The 20,356-nt window shown below is 47.5% G+C and overlaps 1 protein-coding gene across 2 annotated transcripts in view; it reads left to right on the top strand.

The window, feature by feature from the left end:
• The window catches only part of KAZN (kazrin, periplakin interacting protein), a 250,222-nt gene that overhangs the window by 205,343 nt on the left and 24,523 nt on the right, over positions 1 to 20,356 (top strand). For both annotated transcript variants that reach the window (XM_035120457.3, XM_088671740.1), the window contains one exon: positions 3,851 to 4,042. In XM_035120457.3, coding sequence (XP_034976348.1) covers positions 3,851 to 4,042 — 192 coding nt within the window. The remainder of the gene's footprint in view (positions 1 to 3,850; positions 4,043 to 20,356) is intronic.

A 20,356-nucleotide genomic window follows, 5' to 3' on the forward strand; every position in this document is an offset into this window, starting at 1 on the left:
GGTGGTCAACAAAAGAGGTTTAAAGACTGTCTCAAGGCAAATCTAAAAAAAATGTAGTATAAACACTGACAACTGGGAAACACTGGCCTGCGAGCGCTCCAGTTGGAGAACAGCCTTTACCAAAGGTGTCATGGGCTTTGAAGACACTCGAACTCAGTACGCAAGGGAGAAACGTGCTAAGAGGAAGGCACGCTTGGCAAATCCACACCGGGTCAACTCCCGCCCGGAAACCAATGTCCACACTGTGGAAGGATGTGTGGATCCACAATTGGCCTCCACAGTCACTTACGGACTCATTGTTAAAACCGTGTTTATGGAAGACAATCTTACTCAGCTACGAGGGATCGGCAAAGAAGAAGATTGTTGGGGGTGCCAAGTGCATCAGTAGGCTGGCTGGCAGTTCCTTGCCACCAAGCCTTTAGCTGCAGATCCCCATTCCTTGGAATCATAGAGTTGGGAGGGACCCCAAGAGGCATCTAGTCCAACCCCCTGCAATGCAGCTGCCCCTTATGGGGATCGAACCTGCAGCCTTGGTTTGTTTTTGTTTTATTATGTATTTTGTGTTACAGTTTTGCATTTCTATATTGTGATCAGCCCTGGCATCTTCGGATGAAGGGTGGTATACAAATTAAATCAATAAGAGCTAATAATAATAGCAAAGAACTCCTCCTCCTCAGTGTTCCACCCACACACCTTCTCCAGAGTGACCCTAGGAGCCAATCCTCTGTGGCTGACCCGCCTCCTTTCACCCTGATTGGCTCCAACCAGCACAAAGGATGAGAAGACTGCTTCTCAGTGGCTTAAAATCTCCTTCATGCTGATTGGGCAGCTCCAGAGTGCTGGAGAGCGGGACCCTGCTGCAGAATTAGTAACCCCTGCCATCCCGGACTATAACAACTCCCAGCATTGGCTATGTTGGCTGGAGCTGATGGGAGTTCAGAATTCAACAGCATCTCGAGGACCATTTCCCCAGCCCCGCCTTTGTTGATGTGGAGCAAATGTGAGCCTGTGGATGTTTCATGAAATTCTAGCCCGTGGCCCGTGGTGGTTGGCGCAGGGGGGGGGTGTTGTGATGTTCTGCTGGTTATTGCACATGATAAAAGGGAGTTCTGTATCTTGGCTGACAAGCGGGGAGTCATTTCCTCAGCAAATTCTTGGCTCGCACTTGCAGTTTGGGAAGGTTGGTGGAGCTTGCCAAGTGGAATGCGGGTTGGAACGAGGGCGGGATGCATGTCAGGAAGTCCCTGGGGGAGAATGTAGGCCTTTTCTTTCTCCTCCTCCTGAAAAAACAGTGCTCTCTCTTGCCTTGGCGGGAAATGCTGGATGCCGCATGCTGTGTTGGGCGAGGGCTGAGCTAAAACTGCACTCCTCGTTTCGTGTGAGCATATTTCAGGGATATATATATACTGTAAACACAATTGCATACCTGTAGTTAAATATAATATATTCATTGTGAATATATGCACAGTGTTTTGATGCTGTACTTCAGGCATAGGCAAACTCGGCCCTCCAGCTGGTTTCGGACTACAATTCCCATCATCCCTGACCACTGGTTCTGTTAGCTAGGGATGATGGGAGTTGTAGTCCCAAAACATCTGGTGGGCCGAGTTTGCCTATGCCTACTGTACTTCATGCCACCAAGCTTACTTTCCTTCTGTGCCTTCACGGCCCACAATCGGCAGTGAGGGCAAGTGAGGGAAAGGGCTGGTGAGAGCAAAACGAAAATTAGGAAAATGATGGCAATAGTAAGGGGTATATTGAATTAAATGTTCAGCAACAACAGTATCGCTTTGGTAGTGGTGGTTATTGTTACCATGCATTAAATTTATATAGCTGCCCATCAACAGCTACAGCTTACTGTTCTAATCTTATGAGAGAGAAAAGCTTTTCTCTGTCTGCTTTCTCCATGGCCTGTATAGTGTTATAAACTTCCATCATTTCCCCCATTTACCTGCCTTTTCTCTAAACTAAAAAGTCCCAGACATTTCCCCACAGGGGAGTTGCCCCATCCCCTTGCTAACTTTGCTGCATTTTATTGAAACTTTCCCCAGCCTATGACATCCTTTTTGAGTCGAGGTGACCAGAAATATTTCCCTGGGGAGATGCTGGTGTTTGTCGCCAGAATATCCAGCACCTTGCGCATTTGACCAGGTGTCCTCTGTTTCCCGTGCCAGCTGGAGAAGGAAGCACACAGAAAGAATCTTCTGTTCTTTCTGCCTGCCTACCAAGGTCCTTTAGTTCCAGATCAGGCTTGCAAAAAAATTTTTTTTTTTAAGATGAAACCTTTTGTGTGGCTCTCCCTTTTTCCCCAGAGCCAAAGAACTTCCCAGCCACCCTCCCTCTGCCCAGCTCTCACATGTATTAAGGTTATGTGGCTTGGCTTTAAAAAACATAATATTAACCCTGCTCAAAGCAACCACCCTTTCCCCCGCCCCTCTCCATTTTGCTTCTGAATTGCCTTGTTTTTGCATCGCCCAGGTTCTATTCATTCTTTTGTGTCCCTGTTGGGAAGGGCAGGCTGTTGTTCCCAAAACCGTGCCCTCCCGCTGTCTTGTTGCCAAAGAACGTAGTGAAAAACTTAGAATAAAGGGTTTAGAATGGGGGGGGGGAGAGAGACAGGTTTGGCAGGGAGGAAGATTGTGGCTCAGGCCACAACCCAATGACCTGCCCGCAGCAGAAAGTTACTGCCCATGTTTTGCAGACCTCTTACTTCCCAACTTCCTTTCCTTCTGTGTTGTGTTTCTGAAACCAACTTATGGAGGCTGCCAAGGCTGTCAACTTGAATAAAATGGGGGGAGGCAGGTAAGCTCCGCCCTGCAGATGTGATCACATGGTGTAGCGCATGCACACCATATGAATGGCAATGCCCATCAACTTGTGGGGGGCAGCCCCCCTCAAATATTTTATTGGAGGGGGGGGATGGACCTCAGCCCCCAGGAGTTTGCTCCTATGTAAGCTGGGAGATGGGAGACTTTTTTCAGCTGAAGCGCAGCTTTAAAATACATAAATAATAAAAGTATATCAGCCCCACTGTGGTGTTGAGGGGCTGTTCATTCATTCAGATTGAAGGTGGTTGTGCTAACCTGTTCAGGGGGAGGGGAGATCAAATCCATTCTCTCTGCCCATCCCAGCTGCACACCTTGGTAATATTTCTTGCCCTGTCCTGGACAATATCCTTTGGAGGATGCAGCAACCAGAACTGTACAGAATGCACCCCAAGTGCGGTTCCACAATGGAACTGTATAAAGTTTGGCAGTTTTATTTTTAATCCCGTTCCCTCCATTTCCCCTTCACAACAACCTTGTGTCAGGCTGGGAGTTTGTGACTGGCTCAAGGTCACCCAGAGTAGGGATTTGAACCCAGGTTCCCCTGGCCCTAGTCTGACACGCTAACCCAGTGTTTTCCAAACTTGGATCTCCAGCTGTTTTGGGACTACAACTCCCATCATCCCTAGCTACCGAGACCAGTGGTCAGGGATGATGGGAATTGTAGTCCAAAAACAGCTGGAGACCCAAGTTTAGGAAGCACTGTTCTAACCACTGCTCCACAGATGGGAACCCTAATGCTCTCACAGACATTGTAGAGCTCCAAATCCCATGGGCATGGCCTATGGGATTTGTAGTCCCAGCAGCATCTCGAAGTCCACAGGTTTCCTCATCCCTGCAGTGTTTTATATTACACCACAGAGCTGGTGCTGTTGGCGGTGGTTCCTTAAAACAGCAACGGCAGAACTGAAACGGCACTTGGGATCCTGCGATGCTAACCCTCAAGATTCCCCCGGAGATCTTCCTGAGCCGAAGGAGAAGGCCAGCCCCTCACTTCCTGACATTGTGTTCCTCTTTCCTCGCAGTGCTTCTCCGGGAAGAGGTCTCCCAGCTTCAAGAGGAGGTTCACTTGCTCCGGCAGATGAAGGAAATGCTAACAAAAGACCTGGAGGAGACCCACGGCGGCAAGTCGACGGAGATCCTCTCGGCCACCGAGCTCAAGGTCCAGCTGGCGCAGAAAGAACAGGAGCTCGCTAGAGCCAAAGAAGCCCTCCAAGGTAAGACCTGGGCTTCCCTTCTGTACATTGTCATGACATGAAGTGTGCATCATTCTCTCTGTTGGCCCTCCTCTCTAAGCCCAAGCTACTCGCCTCATTTGTGAGCTTTGAGCAGCACATGTCTTGTTCCCTCCCACTCTACAGTTCTGTAATTTTCTGTTCTGTAACGTTTGGGCCCTCAGCCCCATATGGGCCCTGTTTCATCCCTTTGGCTGTGTTGCAGATTCCACGCACCCTCGACCACAATAATGTACTGATGCTCCTCTAATGTGATGTCATGAAATAAAGCCCACATGGGCGACCTCAGGGTTGTTAAATGGCAGCCGGTTTCTAATCCTTACTCAGAGCAGGCCCACTGAAATTAACAGACGCAGCTGGCTCAGGTCCACGAATTTCAGTGGGTCGACTCAGAGCAAAACTTGGCTGGGGGCGACCGACTGTTGGCAAGTGAGGGCAAGGTCAGCGAAGGCAAAACAAAAGAATGGGAATGGGAAGCCGCAGCCAGGATGAAAGGTTGCTGATCCAGCCTGGGAACCATGCAAAGGTGCTAGAAAATGGGAAAACAGCTCAGTCGTCCCCCAAAGCCCAGAGCCAACCTTCTCCCGCCCCGCCCCCATCCTATTCCCATGTCCCACAAAAAGGGATTCTTTCACCAGTGGAGAGAAGCCTGTCCCTTCACCACGGAAAACATTACAGAGAATCATAGAATCATAGAATCGTAGAGTTGGAAGAGACCACAAGGGCCATCCAGTCCAACCCCCTGCCAAGCAGGAAACACCATCAAAACATTCCTGACATATGCCTGTCAAGCCTCTGCTTAAAGACCTCCAAAGAAGGAGACTCCACCACACTCCTTGGTAGCAAATTCCACTGTCGAACAGCTCTTACTGTCAGGAAGTTCTTCCTAATGTTTAGGTGGAATCTTCTTTCTTATAGTTTGAATCCATTGCTCCGTGTCCACTTCTCTGGAGCAGCAGAAAACAACCTCTCTCCCTCCTCTATATGACATCCTTTTATATATTTGAACATGGCTATCATATCACCCCTTAACCTTCTCTTCTCCAGGCTAAACATACCCAGCTCCCTAAGCCGTTCCTCATAAGGCATCGTTTCCAGGCCTTTGGCCATTTTGGTTGCCCTCTTCTGGACACATTCCAGCTTGTCAGTATCCTTCTTGAACTGTGGTGCCCAGAACTGGACACAGTACTCCAGGTGAGGTCTGACCAGAGCAGAATCCAGTAGTACTATTACTTCCCTTGATCTAGATGCTAGATCCCTTGATCTAGATGCTATCTAGATGCAGCCCAGAATTGCAGAGGATGCGGGGGGGGCAGAATTGGTCTCCAAACATATAAACCTTTTTTACACACCTTCCAGACCTCAAACACATACACAGAGGATCTTTTTGTTGGCACAACTGGAAGGCCGGGAGGGGTGCTATTCATTCTCTGTTGGAAGTTTCGCAAAGGAAGGGAATCAGGCTCCCCGGTAGGTATTTTTAGAGATCCCTGCCTGATGTGGTCAGATCCAGTAGAATTCATCTGAGCCTTGAAAAGCACACAGAGCTGAAGGAGGAAGTGGGAAAGAGAGCTTCTCTGTTGACCTCTTCCTTCAACTCTATGTCCTTTTCAAGGGCTGCGAAGCTAACTACCTTCACTATCTCGTGGGGCAGCTCAGAAACTCTGTGAGTGCCCTGGGAAGACCTCAAGGGCATCATGGTACCCAGAGACACCCCCTTGGAGACCCCCATATTAGGGGCTTCCCATAAGCACCTGTGGGCTGGGTGGACCTTACGCTCTGATCCAGCAAGGACTCTGGTGTTCTTATGCAGAGCTCTGCATAGTCCTGCTGGTGCAAAAGGAGAGAGGGGGAAGTTCTCTCTGCTAATGTACTAGCAGCTCAGCGTGGATGCGGCATTTCATAGCTACGCTAAACCTCCAGTCCTGATTGCTCCCATCTATCCAAATTACCTGCAGAGGAAAGCGACTTCCAGCGGTTCATGCTGGGCACCGAGAGACTCTAAATATAAACTCCAAGCTGCCTCCCTTGCACAACATACCACATGTTGGTTCCTCTCTTCTGGTACCTTTCCAAAGGTTGCGGAGAAATGCCATCAAAAGACGTTAGACTCAAACATGATAAAAGCACAGTCTGTTTAGCAAGCAGGAGAAAGCGAGAGCAGAGGAGAAATGCAATGGAACTCGGTGGTAAGGAGGCAGTTTCCAAGGCCTGTAGAGCATGGCTAGGCAAACTAAGGTCTGAGGGCCGGATCCAGCCCAATCACCTTCTAAATCTGGCCCGCAGAAGGTCCTGGAATCAGCCTGATTTTACATGAGTAGAATGTGTCCTTTTATTTAAAATGCATCTCTGGGTTATTTGTGGGGCATAAGAATTCACTCATATTTTTCCCCCAAAATATAGTCCAGCCCCCCAAAGGTTTGTGGGACAGTGGAACAGCCCCCTGCTGAAAAGGTTTGCTGACCCCTGATCTAGGGGCTACTTAGTAGGGTCATCTGATAAAGGAGAGGCTTATCTGTATTCATTCTGCCTTAATTTCTCAGAGTGCAAGTCTGCTTTCAACTATGGACTGTTCTGTCCCTCCTCCACTCTGTGCACAGAAAGTTGCCAGTTCAATCCCTGGCATCTCCAAATTTGACCTCTCCCTTAAAACCTGGGAGCGTCTCTGCCGGTCAGTGTGGACAATACTGAGCTAGTTGGACCATAGTTGGACCCTATAGAATCATAGAATTGTAGAGTTGGAAGGGGCTCCGAGGGTCCATCCAGTCTAACCCCCTGCAATGCAGCAGTCTCAGCTAGATCATCCATGACAGATGGCCTTCCAACCTCTGGTTGAAAACCACCAAGGAAGGACAGTTCATCACCTCTAGTGGGATCCCATCCCACTGTCAAACAGCTCTTCCTGTCGGAAAGTTCTTCCTGATGTCTTATTTGGAATCTCCTTTCTTGTAGCTGGCGTGGGGAGGGGAGACTCAGAATGATTCAGATTGTGGTGCTAGGAGATTAAGACTGCCTTTCCCAACGCCCTTTGGTAAATAGCAGTGGCAGAACGTGCTTTAATGGTGCTGGGGGGTGCAGAGGGTGAAAGGAGCCCACTGCATGCCAGCCCAGCATCACCAGCCCTGAGCCGCTTTGTGAGGCTGGAATGACCCTTGCAAAGCAGCTTGGGGAGGCCGTCATGAGAACGACGCCATGCAGCCTTCATTCCCACCTTCGCCCTCGAGGGGCTGGGCTCGAAGGGTGCACAGCTGTTGCATCCTCCTCACACCACCCTCCCCCAGCCGCTTTGCGAGGCTGGGGTCTGATCAAGTCCCAGCTTTGCAAAGCAGCACAGGGCTGGCTCACAGAGGGCGGCGTGAGCAGCAGCCCCCCCCCCCCGAAAAATACACCAGGAGCAGTCACCCCTGCAGCAGCCCCCCCCCCAGCTACACCCTTAGTAAATAGAGAACACAGGACACATACCCCTTTGTCTTTTTGGGATTCAGGTTAGACAAATTTGCAGAGGATGAGGTTACCAATATCTACTAGCCTGTCAGGATGCTGTCAGTTGCTCCCTGCTGGTTGCCCAGGAAAGTATAAAGATAAGGAAAAGTTTCTTACAGTCCTTTTTTATTTCAACCTTTACAGAGAGAGGCTATAGAACACAACCTCTTGAATAATGGTCTTGTCTCAAGTGAATCTCCACCACCACCCCTGGCGCCGCCGCCTCTCCCACTTCCTCATTCATCATCATCATCATCACCTCCTCTACGGGTGATGCTACGTACCCTCTGTCTCCAAGCTCTTTGCTCTCCTACTTTTAAGGCTCGCTGGGTTCTGGGAGATGGAGGGTCTGGGATGCTTTCTAATGACAACATGTTGCTCTGGCTCTCCCATGATTTCCCAACTTTTCCCCTCATCTGCCTCTGAGTTGTGACCTCCCTCAATCCACTGTTGTAAATCTATAGTGTCTTCCTCTTCCCTGGAAGGGTCAGGATGAGGAGGTGGACTCCACCTTTCCTCCTCCTCTTCCCAGTCTCCGACATCACCCCTACGTTTCCACTCCACGGTTGGGGGCAGTACATGCTTCTGAGAGCTGCTGTTACACTCGAGTCCTGCTTACAGACTTCTCTCAGGCATCTAGCTGGCCACGCTGAGAGCATGATGCCGGACTTGATGGGCCTATGGCCTGACGCAGCAGCCAGGCTCTGTTTGTTGTTGCTGTTCTTAAGATGAGGAGAGTCTGCATGTTGTCACACGAACAGAACACAGCAAGAGCTCGACGGCCACCTGAACTGTTCTCCTGCTGAGTGTGGGTGTATGTTTGGCTATGCTTGACGGGCTCCAATAGCGCTTTGCTTTACACAGCTCTCTACTCCCAACACAGACTCAGCAACAGCCGTAATTTTAGTAACAGATGTTAATTCTTATTTGGAGACGGAAGACTCCTGCGCTCTGCTCCCTTTGATTAATTTTTTTCTCCCCTTCCAGTTCGCTGCTTCCAAACCTGCAAATATTGCTGAGATGCCTCTTTCCTTGAGCCCCTTAAAATCCCAGCGATCTGCTGAAGAGGGGCTTACCTTATCGTAGCCTGAATGCAGAACAGGGATTAATCGGGCCGCCTCTGAGATGCGTGGAAATGCATTGCCGGGGAAGGTTTTTGATCGGCTGTTTATTGTAGTGCAAATGCTACGATAAGCCGCCTGCCACCCTCCTTTCTCGTGCCGCGGAAATGAACACTTCTCCAAATGCAGGAAAAGAGTGCAGGAAATTGCCTGGCGCAGACAACTTGGGTGAAAATTATATGTCGAGATGCAAAATAGGCTGGGTCCCATGCATCTCAGGAGCTGGCGGGATTCTGGATCAGGTCACAATGATTTCGATGGTGTTAAGAGGGGGATTAGACTAATTCTGGAAGGATCATAGAATTGTAAAGTTGGGAGCCCGAGGGCCATGTAGTCCAACCCCCTGTAGTACAGGAATCTTTTGCCCAACATGGGGCTCGAACTCACGACCCTGAGATAAGAGTCTCATGCTCTACCGACTTGAGCTATAATGGGGCAGGACCGTAGCCCAGTGGCAGGGCTTCTACCTCGCATGTGGAAGGTCCCAGGTTCAGTCCCCTGCATCTCCAGGTAGGACTGGGAGATATCCCTACCTAAAATCCTGGATAACTGCTGTCAGTCAGTGTAGGTAATACTGAGCTAGATGGACTAAAGGTGTGTGTAGGTGCAAGGCCGCTTCCTGCATTCCTCCTTAAATCAGCCCTTTATTCAGAACCATGAGGACTGGAATCTTGCTTCGTTTTTGCAAGCAAAAGGGAATGTCTCCTGCCTGAAACCCTAGAGATCCATTGCCAGGGCTGGGGAACCTGCCCAAGGCTCCAAAGGTGGGCAAGGGCAAAGGCAAAAATGGGCAGAGCCATGAATGTATATTCCAGTTCTGCATGGGAGTTCATGCAAAGAGGCATTATCAGAGTTCAAGGACACATTCCATTTTTTGTTTAGTTATAAATTTTCCAAAAATAAAATACAATTGGTCAAACGTTTTCCAATATACATTCCCTTGATAGTCGACTTCCCTTCCAGCCTTCCATGGCTTCCTCAAATTATCTATTGCTGCTGCATATTATACTTGACTTATGCCTTCCTTCCTTCTCCTTATTCTCAGAATAACTTTTACTGCTGACCTTACTCTAAACTTGCTAGCGTTTTAATATGTTTGCAATATTTTTTTAAAAAAAATAATCTACATTTTCCAACCCTCCTTAAAGGCCGTCTCATCTCGTTCTCTATTTTTACCAGTTAAACTTTCCAATTCGGCATATTCCATCCATTTCAACCGCTACAACTCAAGGACCTATTCCAACCAGGCAAAAACACCCAAGAAGGGTGCTAAACAGGACCACTGAGAGTCGGGACCTGGGGAAAGAGAGCACGGCCTGTTGAAGGTCCCAATGACCAGGTCAAGAGACCTAGGGGGCCTGGATCTGCCCTCTGTGCCTGATGTTCCCCAACCCTGGTGAGGAAAGTAATAAGCTACCAGATGTACCAGTAGTTTGACTAAGTCAGCTTCTTGTACTCTGAATCTTCTTATGCAGCATGGACATCTGGACAATGCAGGGACTCTGAAAATGCAGCAAACACAGCTGTTTATTCAGCTTGCCCAAGGGAGGCTAAAGGAACAGGTTTGGCCTCGTGCTGAACTGACTCAGCAGTCTCAAAAACACACGCCTTTGGGTCACGGAAGGGAGAAGGGAGTCACCTTTTGCAAGAGAAAGGAACCTGGATCAGCAGGTCGAAAGAGCCTGAACAGGTGCAGGCCAGGACCATAGGTGACTATACCCCAATCTAAGTCCTTGGCTGAGCTGGAGTGGCTGGGAGTTGAACATGGAAAGTTGTGTTGCACCAAGTCAGAGTGTTGGTCTGTTTTTCTCAGGATAGACTCTACACTGACTTGCAGCAACGCTCCTGGGTTTCGGATGCGGGGCATTCCCACCCTCACATCCAGGAGTATAGCATCTAGATCAAGGGAAGTAATAGTACCACTGTATTCTGCTCTGGTCAGACCTCACCTGGAGTACTGTGTCCAGTTCTGGGCACCACAGTTCAAGAAGGATACTGACAAGCTGGAACGTGTCCAGAGGAGGGCAACCAAAATGGTCAAAGGCCTGGAAACAATGCCTTATGAGGAACGGCTTAGGGAGCTGGGTATGTTTAGCCAGGAGAAGAGAAGGTTAAGGGGTGATATGATAGCCATGTTCAAATATATAAAAGGATGTCATATAGAAGAGGGAGAAAGGTTGTTTTCTGCTGCTCCAGAGAAGCGGACACAGAGCAATGGATTCAAGCTACAAGAAAGAAGATTCCACCTAAACATTAGGAAGAACTTCCTGACAGTAAGAGCTGTTCGACAGTGGAATTTGCTGCCAAGGAGTGTGGTGGAGTCTCCTTCTTTGGAGGTCTTTAAGCGGAGGCTTGACAGCCATCTGTCAGGAATGCTTTGATGGTTTTTCCTGCTTGGCAGGGGGTTGGACTGGATGGCCCTTGTGGTCTCTTCCAATTCTATGATTCTATGAATGAACCTAGGGCCTTTTGCCACTGCGATCTAATGCTTAGCTACAGCCTTTTCCTTTAGTGACCATCCTGGTCTCCAAGTGGTCAAAGGAGGCAATGTCACCATGCTGTTGAATTACCGGCTGCTGGGGGGCACCTGGGGGAGAGGGGCATTGCTTTCATGTCCTGCGCTGTGGGCTTCCCAAGATGCACCTGGTTGGCCAAGGCAGTCAACAGGATGGGGAAACGATCTGTGGGGCAGTGGAATGGACATATGTCAGAAGGTGTTGGTCGAAGCAATGCTTTAGCTGTGATTCTTGCATTGCAAGAGGCAATTGCATTGCAGGAGGTGCTGAGTTGTGCCCAACATTGGGGGGGAGGGCTCATCTCACGTGTGAAGTCACATGTGTGTGGCAACACACACATGTGACACCAGCGCACTGGGCTCGCCAGATGGCTGGTTATGAGCCCAGCAGTCTTCCTGTGTTCAACAGAGAGTCGCCCCAGAGTGCTGGACCCTCCTAACTAGCCCAGAGTGTCAGCGCTGGATGGGAAGGAGCAATGGGCTCACCATTGCGCCAGAGCACCGAAGCTCCGGCACATTGGTGCGCCCCTGCTGATGAGCACAGTGCATCTCCCCATCTGGTGCTCATTGGAGGGTTGCGCCAACACATGTGTCCCAACACACGCACACAATGAAAGAGGTCAACGGTTGGGAAGGCCAACCGTCAGGAGCTTCCTCCACCCCCTCAACATTGAGAGGGCCTAGCCAGTTGTCAAGGGAATTCGAGGGGGGGTGAAGACACCCCAGCCCCTGGAGTTGGTGCGCCTGGCAGGAGGTTGGCCTAGATCAGTGTTTCCCAACCTTGGGTCCCCAGCTGCTTTTGGACTACAGTTCCCATCATCCTTCAACGCTGGTCTTGCTAGCTAGGGATGATGGGAGTTGTAGTCCAAAAACTGCTGGAAACCCAAGGTTGGGAAACACTGGCCTAGATGACCCTTCCAAATCTACTGCTCTGTGATTCTATGACTAGATGGTGTTTGCTTTGGTTGAGCAGGGCTCCTCTTCCTTGGTTCTTCTGACTGGATGCTGTCTTAGCAGCCACTATTCATCTCTAGTGGTAATTGTTCAACTGTGCGTAATGTTTGCAGCCATTTCTATTAATTTTCTTATTAATCCTATTTGGAATGAAGTTCTCCGATGGCTAATAAATCTCTCTCTCATACTTTAGTACTAATCACTTTTTGAAGAGAAGGAGGAGACTCGTCTTTTGTTAGAGAGAGAGAGAGAAAGAAAGCTCAGACTATATTAATTTCAATGATTCTTTCCCTCAGAAGTGAAAAATGAGGACTAATGGTGCTTTATCTATGGGTCCCCTTATTATATATTAGGGATGAGCACTTTGTCTGAATCCAAGTAATTAGCCATTCATTTTAGATGGAACTCTTGGTGAGAACTCACTCTATAAAACATCTCCATTAATTTGAACGGAACCAATATCTTAATAAATTAAATCAACTACAGCTGTGTATAAATGCTGTGTCTTATCTCAAGTCAAATTTCCGGATGGGAGATACATCCCGGACTCATAAATCAACTCCTGGAAGGACCCCTACATTGGCTGAAATATTATGACATTTAAGGGGGAGGCAGGTGTGATGTTTTACAGGCAGGAGAGGCAGAGTTTCTGCACCCATGCCTCTATCCAAGCAAGCAATAGCACTATTGCTGTTGAAGGACACATCCTGGTTGGTTTAAAGCACTTGGAAAGGGTGTGGCCAGTAAGAGGCGTGGCCTGGGAAGAGGAGGCGTGGCCTGGGAAGAGTCTTAAGACCTGGATAGAGAGCCCTGGAGTTTTCATACAGCCTGAGGTTCCCCAACTGTGCCTTAGACTGCTTTGCTTGCAAACACCTGGGGAGATTTTGCCACCTTTCCATCCGTTTTACTGTCACCTTCACGGTTACTTTAATACTTTCATAATTTTATTACGGTCAAAGAACAGCTCGGAAAGCACAACTGGGACAGCTTTCACAAGAATAAAAGATACATTTCAAACATTGTACAACCGCAGCTTAAAGATTAAAATTTGAGATAAACGCATATACACATAAAGATCTAAAATTTGGGCTACCATACAAATTGGCCCTGCTCCGACTTCGACTGATTTCCTAGGGAACTAATTTGTTTCATAGTTTATTTCATTGTGTGAGGCTTTTCCAGCTGTATGTTCCTGAACCAAAATGAATGAGCAAAAATGGTAATGGATCTGGAAGTATGTATGAAGCTATAGGCACCAGGTTGTAGCTTGACCAGCTCCTGACATAGGAATCTGGCCTTGTTGAGGGTGCACAGTTCTTTGTGGGCTATAGGACATCGGCTTCCACTTCATGAAGCTTCAGCCGGTGAAGAATAGGGAAGCAGGGCAACTCCGTCAACCCTGCCAAGAGTCACCTTAAACTGTTCCCATCCCAACTAGTCTTTGTAAGCACTTGATAACGTTAAGAACTGAGCTTGCCTTTTTTTTACTTTTCCTTCTCCCTCCTCCTTCCTGTTTCCTTTTGTGTCCCGTCTTTCATGTGGTAAGCCTCTCTATAACTATTGATCTTTCTACGCTGCCCCAAGGGCCTTTCCAGTTAAAGAGCATGGTAGAAAGAAAATGCTTTAAATATATAAATACAGTTGGATACAGGCAACAAGTCTTTCTGTGCAATGGAACTGATGAAGTGTCAGGACCACTCCCCAGGCAGCAGGAGTGCTCTCTCGCCCCTGAGATGCTGGCACACTCACCCCAGTGATGATCATTGGGGACTTGCCTCTTGAAGGATGATCTTTAGGGTCCTGTCTGCTGCAACAGAAATCATGGCAACAATTTGATTACAATACACGTCGCAAATAACGATCTGGGACATTTGGGGCATGCAATCCCTCTGCTCGCATAAACATGTCTAGGTCAGGGGGAAATGGTCCGATATTGTTGCATAGGCTTGAAATATTAGTCTATTAAAAATGGCAGACAGGTATTAGTCATAAATTACTTATTGATTGGTAAGGGAATTGCTGTTTTTGATGGCTTAGAGTGCAGTGGGGGGGTTAAAAAAAAAGAAGCAGAAGAAGAAACCTCTAGTGGGATCACACAAACACATTTTTGAAAAATAGGTTGCAGGCCTCATTCATATAGGAGGAAGTTCATCTTGACTCCCTTGCTAGCATGCACACACACACCCTCCAGTCCTGTTTGTAGTTAGGCTTGGCAAACAGAACCGTTTTCCAAAATGGGGAGAAGAGCAGCTCAAGCTGATTTGAAGCCAGACTGGAACCCAGAGCCCTGTTGCTGGGGATGATGTGGGCTCCTACTCATTTCACAATTCCCCACAAGCCTCCAAACCTTTGTTTTCATTCCTCCACCCATGAGCTTGCAATAGGTCTTACATATGACCTGCCAGGTGTTCCTTCTGAATCGGCAATTGGGAATCTCCAGGTCAGGACTTAAATGTGGCCCTCCTCCGGCCCTCTCTCTCTCTCTCTCTGGCCCTCAGAACTCTCACCAACCCCCTCTCCCTAGGCCACACCCCTCTCTGACCCCACCCTCCTTGTATGTTTTTACGCCTGCCTGGGATGTGTCTTTGAACTCTGATCCTGCCTCCTGTTTGTCTACTCTGACAGCAGAGAGGAATGTGTGGAAGGGGGTGCAAAGCCTCCTGTGCCAAGGTAAAGTTTACAGTCATCGTTTCTCCCACTTTTGATTTGGTTTGATATTTGCATGCCTCTTTTCCAACTAGATCTTTAGGTCTAGCACAAGAAGGAAGAGAGGGAGCATGATCAGATCCGTGTAGATCAGGGTTTTCCAAACTTAGGTCTCCAGCTGGTTTTGGACTATAACTCCCATCATCCCTAGCTAGCAAGACCAGTGGTCAGGGATGATGGGAATTATGTAATAATAATAATAATAATAATAATAATAATAATAATAATAATAATAATAATTTATTATTTATACCCTGTCCATCTGGCTGGGTCTCCCCAGCCACTCTGGGCGGCTCCCAATTGACTATTAAAACAATACAGCATTAAGTATTAAAAGCTTCCCTAAACAGGGCTGCCTTCAGATGTCTTTTAAAATTAGGATAGCTGCTTATTTCCTTGACATCTGATGGAAGGGCGTTCTACAGGGTGGGTGCTGCTACCGAGAAGGCCCTCTGTCTGGTTCCCTGTAACCTCACTTCTCGCAATGAGGGAACCGCCAGAAGGCCCTTGGCACTGGATCTCAGTGTCCGGGCTGAATGGTGGGGGTGGAGACGCTCCTTCAGGTATACAGGACCAAGGCCGTTTAGTTGTAGTCCAAAAGCAGCTTAGGACCCAAGTTTGGGAAACACTATCCTAGAGCCAGAGAACAAGAGAGGCGTTAATGGTGAGTTCTGGCACCTCTTTTTCTAGAAAAAGAGCACTGAATAGACTGGTGGGGGGGTGTAAGTTGGGGTTTTGTTTTTGTTTGTTTTTCCTTTTTTGTAAGTGTTATCTATTAGAAATCAATAAAAAACATTTATATTAAAAAGGGATGGGAGTTGCAAGTCGGCAAGGCTTGCATTCTTGCTGCAATCACAGGTTTTGTCATGTTGCGCACGTAGATTTTTTCCCTTATTATTATAATTAGCGTTTCATGCTACTGTGCTTCATTTCCCCACCCCACCCCCACACACTTTTCCTTTCTGCCTTAAGGATGATAGGTTGAGATGCTAGCATTTAACTGAGTTAAAGAGGATTCCAGGCTAAGCTACCCCTCCGCTGCAGCCAGGCAGGATCTAAATTGCTAAGCAGATCTCAGCAGAGCCTTTTGACAGGCTGTTTAGCAGGTTGTGTGAAGTGGATAATTTTAAGGCGCATTACAGATTTGTTTGGGGTTCATGGCCCTCTGGCACTCCGCTCCTCTCAGCTAACAAGTTTGATCCTTCTTGTTCTCGGTTAATTTGCATAAGAAATTTGTTTCTGAATGGTTCTATCAGATTAAAGTATTTCTGCATGACAACACAAGGAAAGGGGGCAGGAGCGGGGGAGAGAGAACTGTTGTGTTGTGTTGCTTATTTCCAGTAGCAGGATTTTTGAGAGCAAAGTCAGAATGCAGTGATTTTGTGTACTTAGGATGTTGTCTCTAGAACCACAACTTCCATTACGTGTCAATGTTGTTGTTGTTGTTGTTGTTGTTGTTGTTACTGTTTGTGTTTACAAGTGGTGCTGGTTGTCCATTGTGACAACAGGATGCTGGATTTGTCTGATTCGGCAGGAGTCTTCTTAGGAGAGACTGGTGGGGGTTCTCCTTCTGATTCTACAAATAGTTATCTGAATACGTCAAGTAAGGTTACCACCCTCCCATGACATCATAATGGAATGAAATAGGCATGGGTACAAAAAGAACATAAAAGCCTGTTGTTCACACACACACACACACACACACACCGCCCCCAGGCCAGTAAATCGGCCATTTATTTCCATTTTTGACCTCCTTCCCCCATTCTTTGCTTTCCTTCCCTTCCCCCAGGTCAATACCATTGTTCTTGGAGTTTAAATTAGCTAATTAAAATCAGGTGTTTTAATTATGGATAACTGCCGTTCCCGTGCATCATTTTTACGGGACATTGTCACGATTTCCGCCTGTGTTGTTCATGGTGTGCTTTCAATGTACAGAATACCTCCGGGTAGCTAAAAAAAACACACACACACACACACAACCAACCATTTTTTAAAGAAAATGCTGGAACAGCAACTCCTGGAAGAATGTGAAGGAAGGAAGCCACTTCTGAAAATGATTTAATGCTTACCAGGGACTGTAAAATGAAATGCTCCAGCTGTTCGTGTTTAATAGGGACAGTCTTTGTTTTCAGATCCACATCTCCATTAAATCACTGTCTCCATTTTTGCTTTTTCTGAGGAGGGCTGGAATTTTCTTGGTTCAAATTGCTGCAGTTGCGGTTACTCAAGGCTCCTCTCCCTCTCCAGCAGCTCTAGATCTGCCTTCCTCAATCAATGCCCTCCAAATGTTGCTGGACTACAACTCCCGTCAGCCCCAGCTGGGATTTCAGGCAGGAGTCTCTCCCAGCCCTAGTGGGAGATGCCAGGGATTGAATTTGGGATTGAACTTGGGACCTTCTGCTTGAAAGGCAGACACTATGCCACTAAGCTATGGTGGTTAGAGAGCATTTCTCCAAACTGCTCTCTGAAGTGCCTTTTCCCCTCTCTTAAAATTTTCTGCAGGTGATTTAATGGAGGTCGCCTCTTGCTGCTTCCTTCCTTCCTTGCCTGCCTGCTGCCTGCTTGCCATTCTGTCATCACACTGGAAATGGTGTGGCCACCTGCTGCCAGCCACGTGAACTTCAGCATGACAACAGCATGACATTTTTATGGTATATAGGAAGATAGTCAAAAAGATAGCCCTGCACCTGCTGCCGTATCCCTGTCATCTCCAAATAGGGCTGGAAAAGACCTTGCAGGGCCATTGCTAACCAATGTAGACAATACTGTGCTTGATAAGCTCATAGTGTATCAAGCAGTTTCCTATTTGGGGGGTGGGGCTGTAGAGCATGCAGAAGGCCCCGGGTTCCAATCCCTGGCATCTCCAGCTAGGACTGGGGAAGACTCCTTGCCAGAAACCCTGGAGAGCTGCTACAACTCAGTGTAGACAGTAATGCACAAGATACACTAATGGTCTGACCCCAATATAAGGCAGCTTTCTGTGTAGCATTCCGTATGAGCAAGATTCTGTCCTAGATTGCAGTGATTTGCTCTTAGAAGGAATGATGCATAGAGAGGGGGAGAGAGAGCTGTTTTTGATACCTGTCTTTGGTCTCTTGAGAAGGATTGAACCAGAAAAAATCAGAGCAGCCTAAAAGTATTCTGGTTGTGTATCTGACTAAGAATGGGAGTTGAAGATTTTGCTCCAGACATAGCTGATTTGAAGTTGGAAAGGCATCTTCTTCCTGGGACAAGCTGGCCCCCAAAATCATGTGGTTCACTTCCATGAGCAGGCAAATGTCTGAGGTTTTTGCAAGGGGCACTTGTTTGTGGCCTGTGCTGTGGGAATTGTCCTCTGGGCAGTGGATCTGGGCACTGTTGGATCTTTCTTTCCCCTTTGGGGTGTTGTGATTCTGTATCTAAGACGCTGGCTACAGGGTCCCAGGCTGCTCGCCCATTCTTGTTCTTAGCTCTGACTCCCAGGTGCAGCCCTCTGTGACCCTGGTTCATGTCAGACTGCTTCCTCTGGCTCAACCCTGACAGCCACATAATTAAGTTTGTAGCTGAAGTGAGATTTGAAACCAGCACTCTTCCAGCCTCTTCAGATTGCAACCAGAGTGGCCGTGCTACACAAACTCAAAATCAGATGCTTGGGTAGGATTTGCCGCTGAATTCCATTTGCCACTGACAATATTTCAGCATTAGGTCAAGGCTTAACCCATCATTTGGTGACTTTGTCACCAACAGATGACCAAGGGTGTGTGGCTGATGTGTGCACTTGTGGTGGGACTACATAGTGTGACTCTACAAGTCCCGTATCTGTTGGATGAGCTCCTGAGAAATGAGCTATCAATGGCTACTAGCTACTAGCCTGCACCGTCGGGGCAGAACGCCTCTGTATACCAATTGCTGAGAATCACAAATGGAAGGTTGTCCAACTTCTCAGAGACATCTAGTTGGCCACTGTGAGAACAGGTTGCTTTGGCTTGATCCAGCAGGGATGTTCTTAAGTTCTTAAGAACTTAAGAAGTTTGGGGCATGGTGGCCCAGGAGAGGACCTTCTAGCGTTATGACAAAGGGAGAAAAACCTACTCACTTTCTCCATGCCATGTTTTATAAACTTCTAGCATGTCTCCTCTTTCTAGCATGTTGCCTTTTCTCTAAACCCCAAAGTCCCAAATGCTGCAACCTTTCTTCATAGAGGAGTTGCTCGATTCCCATTCTTCCATTCTTAAAAAGGGAAAGGTAGACATGCTAATGGATACAATTAGATGAAGGCAGCTGAAACTCCTGTTAAATCCTCCGTTCTGAAGCTTTATAAAAGCACTGGAGTGATAATGAATGCTGTTAGAGTGTGGGTGTGAGTTCACATGGGATGCTCACATCAACAACCTTTCTCATATATATTGCTTGATTTTTTAAAATAAAGAAACCTAAGCTATTTACGGTATGTGTGTGTATATGTATTATGTATGTATATATTTGTATTTGAGCTCCACCAACTTTTGTGACAGGTTAGCAAGACTCCGTCCCCATCAAGAGGTGAAACACAGATTGAGAAATTTCATGAATTTGGCCTGTCTTAGGGGTAGATATGCTACTTGCAACAACAAAAAGGGGGGTGGGAAGAGGACGATGGCACTTTAAAGACCATTATGGCAAAAACTTTCATGGGCCACAGTCCATTTTGCCAGATGCATGAAGGGTTTTTCTTCTAACTCTTAATTTAAGAAGCACCCTGTTGGATCAGACCAACTAGTCCAGTATTTTCTTCTTGCGGTGACCAATACGTGTTGGTCCAAGCATGGGGGAGATCAGTAGTCTCAGCATTCCAGGCAGAAAGGAAGGCAAGGCAAGGATCAGCACCTTGGAGAGGGACCTGGGTGGTGGTTTCAGGACTCACAATAAAGAACCCCTGACAGATGGCCAACCAACCTGTGTTTCAAAAACCTCCAATGAAGGAGAGCCCACCACCTTCCGAGGGAGCCCTTTCCACTGTCAAACAGCTCTCACCATCAGAAATTTCTTCCTCATCTTTAGCCGGAATCTCCTTGTAACTTGAATCCATTGTTTTGGGTCCTACCCTCTGGAGCAGCAAAATACAAGCTTGCTCCGTCTTCCATGTGACAACCCTTCAGATATTTGAAGGTGCCTGTATCACCTCTCAGTTTTCTCTTCTCCAGGCTACACATACCCAACTCCCTCAGCCTGTTCTTTGTAAGGCTTGGTTGCCAGATCCTTGATCATCTCAGTCTCCCTCCTCTGCACATGCTCCAGTTTGTCAACATCCTTCTTAAACTGTGGTGCTCAGAACTGGACACAGTACTCCAGGCAGATTAGAGTGGAACTATTACTTCCTTAGGTATGGTCACTATACTTCTGTTGATCCAGCCTAGAATTGTGTTAGCCTTTGACTAAAGCTTGTGGTCTACTATCCTTTTCACATGTACTACTGGCAAGCCAGGTGTCTCCTATCTTATATTTGTGCATCTGATTATTCCTGCCTAGGGGTAGAACCTTACATTTGTCCCTATTAGA

The sequence above is a fragment of the Zootoca vivipara genome, chromosome 6 (genome assembly GCF_965207765.1).
Source record: "Zootoca vivipara chromosome 6, rZooViv2.hap1.1, whole genome shotgun sequence".
In the NCBI taxonomy this organism is placed as follows: domain Eukaryota; kingdom Metazoa; phylum Chordata; class Lepidosauria; order Squamata; family Lacertidae; genus Zootoca; species Zootoca vivipara.